Source organism: Chrysochloris asiatica, unplaced genomic scaffold, assembly GCF_000296735.1.
Source record: "Chrysochloris asiatica unplaced genomic scaffold, ChrAsi1.0 scaffold00050, whole genome shotgun sequence".
Taxonomy (NCBI): domain Eukaryota; kingdom Metazoa; phylum Chordata; class Mammalia; order Afrosoricida; family Chrysochloridae; genus Chrysochloris; species Chrysochloris asiatica.
In genome coordinates, this window is record NW_006408568.1 from 13,973,928 (window position 1) to 13,983,814 (window position 9,887).

The following is a 9,887-nucleotide window of genomic DNA, read 5'->3' on the forward strand; positions in this document are numbered from 1 at the left end:
CAACAATCAACACTTACAGAAGCAGTTTTTAGGAAATCAAACACCATATTACATTGGGCAGATTGGCTGCAAAGGACCTCTTTACAGTGTTAAAGAGTAAAGATGCTACTTTACGGATTGAGATTTGCCTGCCTCAAGCCATGCATTTTTAGTCCAGTTATCTGCATGTGAAAGGTAGACAAAGGAAGAATGAAGAAGAATTGATACATAGAATAAATGTTTCTGTCTTGAAAGAAGTCAAGTCAGAATGTTCCTTGAAAGCGAGGATGGAAAGTCTTTGCCTCACGTACTTTGTCCATGTATATCAAAGGGACCAGTTCCATGAAAAGGGCATCAAGCTTAGTAAAGTGGAGGGTTATAAAAAAGCAGGAAGACCACCAAGATGGATTGACACAGTGGCTGCCGAAATGAACTCAAATATCCTAATTGTGAGGATGGCGTAGAATCAAGCAGTGTTTTCATTTCTGTCATTTTTTCTCCTAATGTATAGTTGTGCATTTAAAGTTTTTCTTTATAAAAAGTGTAGCAAATTGTGACCCATCAGCTTGGTAATTGGTGTTTTGTAAGCTTTTCTTTTTTGCTATTTATACAAAATAGAATTTAAAAATTTTTAAATGTTTGCATATGCATGTTTAATAAAGCTCTGAATGTAGATAGAACTTTTCTTTATGCTGCAGAACAGAAGGATTTCACTCATGAATCACTTGACATGATCTATTTGGGTAGAAAAACTAATGCTAAAGGTTTATTTGTTTAGGGAATACCTGAGTATAGCTTCATACATTAGAAGAGGCGCTGCATTGATGGTATCAGGAGTCTTGCTTCTGTTACTTAAGGGGCCTGGACTAGAATCTCCCACAATGCCTTTTACCTCTAACATCCCTGATGTAATGGCAGTACAGGGTTTGATAGTTTTACTTTTTAATCCCCATTGCCTTTGTCTTTCAGCATTAAACTGCAAAGATGTCCCTCTATGATGACCTGGGAGTTGAGACCAGTGATTCAAAAACAGAAGGCTGGTCCAAAAATTTCAAACTTCTTCAGTCTCAGCTTCAGGTGAAGAAAGCAGCTCTCACTCAAGCTAAGGTAAACCTTGGGTGTGAGAGTAGAAGTCTGCAGGATGGGTTTCTTGTCAGGACTACAAATTATTTGGTTTTAGCTTGCCTGCCTTCCTTTTTACTAAATGTACAGGGTTAAACATTTGTATGGGGAAAGACTGGGTAGAGGGAATGAAGATTTTAAGGTCAGTTTGCACCTCCTAACTTCTGGGATTAAAAATCTTCCAGGGAACTCCTAGCAGTGTTACTAATTTTCAAATTTCAATATGCTGAAAATTTCCTGAGAGTTTGTCTACCTTTTCTTGCTTTGCTCTTAAATTTCTTAAAAATGTTTTAAATTTCAATGTTGACGCTATTTCATGTGTTAGTTTTATTCATGAAGGCCTAAGTTTTTCTTTTTTAAAATGACTATCCTGGGAACAATACTAATATTCATATAAACTCACTTGGACCTTTTAGTAGACACAACTAGTGGACAGTGTTAGACTGTTCATTGGAAGATAACAAAATAAATAAGCCCAAGTCAACAATATACTTGAGACATATTGTTAAGTGGAGACAGTTCTGACTCGACTCATAGGGTTTAAATCTTGTATAGGCTGTAAATCTGTGTTAGCAGAAAGGCTCATCTTTCTCCTAAGGAGCAGCTGGTGGGCTCTGATCGCTGACCTTCTAGTTAACAGTTCAGTGCTTACCCTAGAGACATATATTAACTGGATAATTAATTCTTAGTCTTCCATTTAAAGATGTCAGCATTGTGGATTACTTGCAGCTAACAATTGTTTCCAAATCCTAGATAATTTGTTCCTTCCTGACCAGTATACCCCTGACCTACCTTTTTTTCTATACTGTCAATGTTTAAATTGAAACTATAGTTTTAAAACCAGCTTATATAAAATAAAATTGAGAAAATAAATCCTTCTAAAATATAAATGTATTTAAAAAGCTAAATATAAGTAATTTATGGATTACATATGGATTGTATGTACTAAGAGTCTGTTGTTAATGGTCGGAATTATATTTTCATCTGAAACCTAGTCTCTTAGATATCTCTATCAGTATCTGCTTTAGTTTCATTTATGCTTCTCCGTTTACTTACCCAAATATATTCTGAAAAGAATATAGAAAATTATATTCTGAAAAGAATATAGACAATTATTAGAAAATCTCTTGAGATACATACTGATTTCTTTTTAATTGGTCAAAATAAAAGTTGCCCGTGAAATCTCTTCTGATAATTTTTTAACTTTTTTTTCAGAATGCTATGCAAGGTGAGTATTTTTGAGTGTAAGTGTGAAGGAAAATTAAGATACTGTGCATTGATTTCTATTAGACCATTAATTAAATTAATGAGTTAACTAGTTTACCCTTTACTCTGAGTAATAGTTGATCTAACGAAATCTGTAAAATATTTGATAGAGAAAACTACCTATAATTGTGGTTTTTGTCTTTATTTCCATTTAATGTATACATATTGATTACAAAATAATAACATGATAAATGAAGAAAACATTGAAGTTGTCAGCGACTTCATTTTACTCGGATCCACTATCAATACTCGTGGAAGCAGCAATTAAGGAAGCAAATGATGTATTGCATTAGACAGATCCTGCTGCACAAAGTGTTCAAGAGCAAAGATGGCAGTTAGGACTAAGGTACGCCTGACCCAAGCCATGGTATTTTCAATAGTGAATTCACAGTGAATACGGAAGACCTTAGAAGAGTTGATGTATTTGAATTATGGTGTTGGAGATGAATATTTAAAGTTCCATGGGCTGCCAGAAGAACAAACAAATCTGTGTTGGAAGAAACGCAGCCAGAATGCTCCTTAGAATCCAGGATGGTGAGACATCATCTCTCATACTTCAGACATATTATCAGGAGGGACCAGCCCCTGGAGAAGGACATCATGCTTGGTACTGTGGAGGAGGGTCCACGAAAAAGAGGAAAACCCCCAGCAAGATGGATTGGCACAGTGACAACAGCAATAGGCTCAAGCATAACAATGATTGTGAGGATGGCACAGGGTTGGGCAGTGTTTCATTCTGTTGTGCACAGTGTCACGACAAGTCTGAACTGACTTGACACAGCACGTAACAACAACAAAATTATAGAAAAGTATGTGATTTTGATCGTCCACTCACAGGCTTGTCCTTTAAACTTGGTATTCACTTCGTGAATGGTATAGTTGATATTTGGATTAAATTTTGTTTGCTTACATTTTCGTCCAAGAGATGGTCTATTTTCAAGCCTTTTGTAATAAAAATGAAAATTTGTAACCTTTTAAAGTACACAGAAATTTGTGTCTTTATGATCAAAAGTTCTAGTGAGCACCACCATAACCCTGTGATCAAATTTAGCATTGCTAGGTGACAGCTTGATACAAGGCCCCCTGTTGTGATGCAAAATGAAGTACATTGGCTTAGTTATCCAATTTCCTTGCCAAAAAGCTTTACATTGAATCTATCAAACCTTTACACGTAATGTCTAGTTTTCAGGAATTACAGGGTATAGACATACAAGTTAAACTGCACCACCAGGAACAATCAGACAGGTCTACAATGTGCAACATTTTATAAAACTGTGTGAGAGAAGAAAACAAAAGAGGAGATAAAGGTGGTGGTGGTGCAACAGAGAAGAGGGACTCTTCAAAATCAAGAGAGTACAGAGATTTTAAAACCAAATACGGGAAGTTTGGTATAATCCTAGTTGTTGTTTTTTTAATGTAATTACTATTTTTAAAACATTTTAGAGGACAACAAGGAAAACTGAATGAACTGGATAGGCAGTGCTGCCAGGGGTCATTGTTGTTTTTCTTAGGGATGATAATAGTGCTATAATTATGTGGGAGAGTGCCCATAGATTTTAGGAGATACGTACTGAAGTATTTAAGGGTGAAGTGTCATGATGTCTCCAACGATTTTTGAGTGGTTTAGCAAAAATATATGTGTAAGGTAAAATAAATAAGGTAAAATGCTTATGGTCAACTGGTGTATAAATAATAGTTTTTTTACTTAAAAATTTCTTGTAAGTTCATAGTAAAATGTGGGATGGGTACTTGAATTTTATATCCTGTTAGTGTTAAGTGCAGTTCAAACCTCTCCAGCCACTCCTCGGAAACCAACTTGACGTAACAAAAATTGTTAAGTGTTTTCAAGTTGGTTCCAACCCATAGTGACCCTGTATAGGATTTCTGAGGAGTAGTGGGTGGGTTTGAACTGCTGACTTTGTAATTAACAGTCCAGTGCTTATCCTACAATGCCACAACAGGACTCCTTTATATCCTGTTGTTGTTGTTAAGTTCTGTGGAGTCATTCCCAACTCATAATGACCTTGTATAGGGTTTCCCAAGGAGTGGTTGGTGGGTGTTAACTGCCAACATTGGGGTTAGCAATCTAGTGCTTATCCTAAAAGATCTTAATCCACAAGTATGTTTTATTGAGGACTTAAAAACATACACATCCCTTGTGAAAGAGCCATACAGATTTTCATGACTGTGGTAAAAAGGAAAATCCAATATATGTAAATTTAAATAGGCGGGACCAGTGTACTATGCACGTTTTATGAAAATGGAGGAAATCTGTGTTTTAAAAAAATAATTATATGGTTATACTAATAATTGCATTAAAAAGCTTTTTTAAGATTATGACTTTCTCATGCCTTAAAGGTTTGTTTAAGAGACCAAAATTATCTTTGTTACAAATGCTTTGAATTTTAATTTGAAGCATCAATAAGTTTTTCTTCTTTTTTTTTTTAATTGTTTTAGAGCCAAAGGACAAAGCAAAGTACAGTCCTTGCCCCAGTCATTGACCTGAAACGAGGTGGCTCTTCAGACGACCGGCAAATTGTGGACACACCACCTCACGTGGCAGCTGGACTAAAGGTAATAAGCCATGGGACAGGAAACAGCGTGTGCTTAACTTTGTCTTTGGTTCTCTCTTCCACTTTCTATAGATTTTATTTTATGCATATGTAACCTAATTTTTGGTCTTACCTACTTTAAAACATCTATTTAAAATAAATAAGCTCATCATAGGAAAAACAAAAAACAAAACAGAAGAAAGTATATAAAAACAAATGACCTTTAGTCTTACCCTCCAGAAACTAAAAATTTTATATTTTGGAATATCTTTTCATTCTGTATCTACTCCACCTTCTATTCTCTATCTGTCTGACTTTTCTCTCTTAATATATTGTGGTTTCCTGTCCTGGTTTCCAGTTTTTGCTGTCTTTAACAATGTTAGTGCTTGTTGTCTTACTAGTCATTAAAATAAAGAGAGGAGTTAAAGCCATTTTTAGTACCTTAACCATTGTTACCATCCACCCGCCTGTCCATTTGTCATATTGTGCTGGCTTGTATGTTGCTATGATGCTGGAAGCTATGTCACTGGCATTTCATATACCATCAGGGTCCTCACGGTGGACGGGTTTCAGCAGAGCTTCCAGGTCAAGACTAGAAAGAAGGTTGGTCTGGCGGTTTACTCTCAGAAATTAGCCAGCGACAACTTATGGTGGACCACAGAACATTGTTTCTTCACTAATGATCATGAGTGTGGTGTAGACACACGTAACCTTTTGTTCTGTTGTCTACACATTACCTTGAATCAGTCGACTTTATATAGTAACAACAATAAACTCTATTATAATGGTCTCAAATAAGCCTTAAAAAACAAACAGACATGGCCAACTCTATAAACTTTGGTTAATGAAGATGAGATGGTTCTAGCAAACAGATCATAACCACAGTTAAAACTAGGCAAAATGAAGTATGGGGAAACCCGTGAGAATGAGAACTCAATGTAGCCGCCTTTTTCCAGGCCTTGGAAGTTTTCTGTCATAACAGAGTGCAGTCTTACCACTTTTCTATCGCTCTCTGTTAATGGAAAATATTTGCATTTTCCTTCTATGCCAGAAACCCTTCCAGCTTTCTTAGGTTTTACTGTATTAGCATTCTACGGATTCCACTCTCCTGTCTGTTAGAAATGACTGGAGTCAGTCAGACACAGTCCCAAATGCATGCCCCTCCCTTTCTACATTCTTTCATCTTTGTCTCTTCTATATAGGAACCCTCCCCACCCTGCCTTCCTTATGAGACAGGTTCTAGCTTAGACCATCAGTTCTCAGTGGTGCTCTGCATGCTTGCAGTCTGTCAAGAGGAAAAGGCACCCCACAGTCAGGAATATTTTCTGATTTCTAATCAGGTAAAAAAAAATCCCTCTCAAAATTTGCAACCTGATTTTTTTCTCACTACATTGAATCAAAGGAGCTCTGGTAGCATAGTGATTACGAATCGGGCTGCGAACCTTAAGGCCAGCAGTTCAAAACTACCAGCCACTCTGTGGGAGAAAGATGAGGCGTTCTGCTCCCGTAAAGATTTACAGCCTCGGAAACCCTGTACAGGGTCACTATGGGTCGGAACCGACTCGACGGCACTTAACAACAACAACATTGAATCAAAAGCTGGTGAATCATGTTCTATTTGACTCTTGTACCTATTGGAGTCCTCATATGGTTCCATAGAATAAGCACTGGACTACAAGGTTGGTTTGAACCACAAGGTTAACATTTCAAACTCAACCAGCTGCTCCTAGGAAACCCTAACTGACTCCATGGCTCTTAACATCACCACCACCTTTAGTATTGTTCTTTTTTTAACCCTACTTAATTGGTAAGTACTTTTCCTTCTTGTTCATACTTTGCATACTTAATTGCAAACTAGTCCATTGAGTAAATATGTTGTAAATTAAGCATTCCCTAACTGTAGAACCATCTAGATCTGCTTTTACATTGCCATTATTAGTAGCACCTCAATGAACATTTCTACAGAGAATTCCCTATGTATGATTTCCTTAGGATGGCTTTCCTAAAGTGGCATTAAGAGATTATGTTTTGGCCAGCTTGTTTCCAGCTAGTAATAGTCTACAGTATTGCCTATAATATATGTCTTAACTGTATCTACTTTCCCCAGCATTGAGGCTTTGACATTTTGAAATTTATTGAATTGACCAGACTTTTTTTTCAATTCTTTATAGCCTTTATAATAGCATGGTTTTTTATTAGCATTAACAGGTTTATATGCTAAAAATTGTATCTCTTCACAGTTTGTAATGACAAAGAATTAACCTTCATACTGACAATATGTTCTTTTTTGTCACACACTTTGTGATAACTTGTTTTTGTTTATGTGCCATCGAGTTGATTGCAACTTGGATAGAATTCCCTAAGGCTGTAAATCTTTGTAGGAGCAGAAGACCTCATCATTCTTCTACAGACCGACTGGTAGGCTCAAACTGCCAACCTTGTGATTAGCAGTCCAGTGCTTATATTGTTCTTAAGTGCCGTCAAGTCGGTTCTGACTCATACAGGCAACCCTGTATAGGGTTTCCAACGAGCAGCTGGTGGGTTTGAACTGCTAACCGCCCTTGTGGTTCAAAGCAACCTTGTGGTCCAGTGCTAAATTGACTGGCTGATTGTTGGGTTCTATTCAGTGTTAGTAATAATTGAAAAAGAAGTCTTGTTTGGTGCCTTTCTATTTTTAAAATGTCTTTTATGTGAATACAGATTAGTAACTACTCTTTGGGAGTCCTGGGTTAAATATATTTGATTAAATTTTTCAATGACAGGGTGTAGGAGGTGATTGTAGTTGTTTTTCTAGTTGCCTTTGTTCATTGGATCATAGTGTTTCTTGCCTTTTAGCTATAATGGAATGAAGAGATTGTTTCACAGTGCAAAATGACGAACTGAATTGTTTAATGCAGAAATTGAACATACGCTGTCTTTGTCGTATCAGTTATGTGTTTACCTACAAAATACATTTTGCCTTTAATACTGTTTGTCAGTATACTTCCTGAAGTACTCCTGGTGTGGCGCTGTAGGATCAGCACTGGACTGCGAACCACTAAGTTGCAGTTCAAACCCACCAACTGCTCCTTGTAAACGCTGTACAGAGTCACTATAGGTCGGAATTGACTCATTGGCACTTAACAATGCTTTCTGATAGGACCTGGGCACTCAAGGACACTAAGTTTCTGTATTTGTTCAGAGATGTATGACAGGACTTCAAAAAGATTGTTAAAAAAAAAAATGGAGTTGAAACATAAAAGTAATTTTTTCCATGAAGTTTTTGAACCCCCTAGTATGTAGATCAGTTAGGTCATCTTATTCTTATAGATAACAAAGGAAAGTTTGCTAAGAAAACGAACAGGGAAAAAAAAAAGTTAAACAAAACACATGGTAGTTTAGAAATGTTAGACCAAGAAATGCTTCAGGACTTACCAGAACTGTACATAGATCAGGTCTGTTGACCTAGAATAAAGCCCCACATGTAGTCACATATTTTTTAGTCAGCTTACTCTGTCTCTCTTTTGTTTTTGTAGAGTCTTTATTAAGACTACTTCTTTTGTTGTTGTTGTTGAACAAAATGTTTTCATTATACATATGCAGAAAGTGGTTTCAATAATTGGATATTTTAATAATAAACAGAATTAAAAAATTACTTCAAAAAAACACTAGAGCTTTAAGAAATTCAGGCTTATATTTAATTTTCTATTTTATTCCAGGAGATGGAAAGTAATCTAGAGAAAAAAAGGAACAAGCTTCAACTTTCCATTTGATTGTTTCATTAGACAAATATATTGAGCATCACTGTGAACAACGTTGAAGTAGATGCTGAGGGTACAACCATGCACAAAACATAGCTGGTTCCTGCCCTCTGGGCTGATAGGCTAGGACAGAGGTCAGCAAGCCTTTCACTGCACAGCAGAAAAGGCTATGTGGGCTAGGGCAAAGAGGCTGATGCTCGTTATCCCTTCCATAGCGACGGTGCCATGATCCTCGAAAAGCAGTAGTCCTACAAAAACTAAGGCTGGTGGAGCCTTTTTTGCTGCCAACTGGCGGTTGTTCGTGTAGCACAGACAGGTGACGTCAAGGCTACTTCTCTTAAAGAGTAGCCCCAGTTTCTAAATATTCACAAGAGAAAATGCAAACTGGTATCTTCTGAACGTGATGTTGTTATTAAGTGCTGCTGCATCAGTTCTGACCCCTAGCCACCCTGTATAGGGTTTCTGAAGAACAACTTGCTAGTCAAACCAACTTTGCAGTCCAGCATATTAACCCAGAGCCCCACACCAGCACTCTGAACTTGATGTTAGTGGACCTTTAAAAATGAATGGTGATGTGAGGGCTGTTCTGTCTACCTATGCCAGACTTAGTGCCAACATACAGCCTTGTTTGGAAGTGCTCCAAAGGATTTTAAAAAGACTAAGAGGTTGTTTTAAAAATCTAATTCTATTATCTCAGTGTAGTCAAAATCTAAAGTTAATCCATTAACTGTTCTGTCCGTTTGTCGTGCTTTGGTAGCCTGCATCTTAACTGTGATGGTGGAAGCTATGCCACTGGTATTTGAAATACCAGCAAGCTCACCCATTGTGGACTGGTTTCAGTAGAGCTCCAGAATAAGACACACTAGGAATAGGGAGGGGCAGATTGCTTCTGAATGTTCAGCCACTGAAAACCTTATTTTATGAATAGTGCTGGAACATTGGCAGATAAAGTGCAGGAAAATGAGCCCCTCATGCTGGGCTGTTATAGAATACAGTGTCAGATATTTTAATGAAATGTGCATTTCTAACCTGGAGTTCGAAAACCTTAAGGGAAGAAAATGCTTAGCATTTCTCAAGCTGGAAGAACTGAAGAAAAAATTCAAACCTCAACTTGCAATATGAGAAGATTCTGTGGGCAAAATAATGATGCAGAATACATCAAAAGAAGATGGAAGGTATACAAAGAGTCACTGTACCAGAAGAAATTATTTGATGTTCAACCATTTCA

General features: G+C 37.0%; 1 protein-coding gene across 1 annotated transcript in view; it reads left to right on the top strand.

The window, feature by feature from the left end:
* RBM17 (RNA binding motif protein 17) overlaps positions 1-9,887 on the top strand; it is a 33,268-nt gene that overhangs the window by 9,001 nt on the left and 14,380 nt on the right. The window contains exons 2-3 of the mRNA XM_006862738.1: positions 949-1,086; positions 4,825-4,941. Coding sequence (XP_006862800.1) covers positions 964-1,086; positions 4,825-4,941 — 240 coding nt within the window. The 5' untranslated portion in view covers positions 949-963. The remainder of the gene's footprint in view (positions 1-948; positions 1,087-4,824; positions 4,942-9,887) is intronic.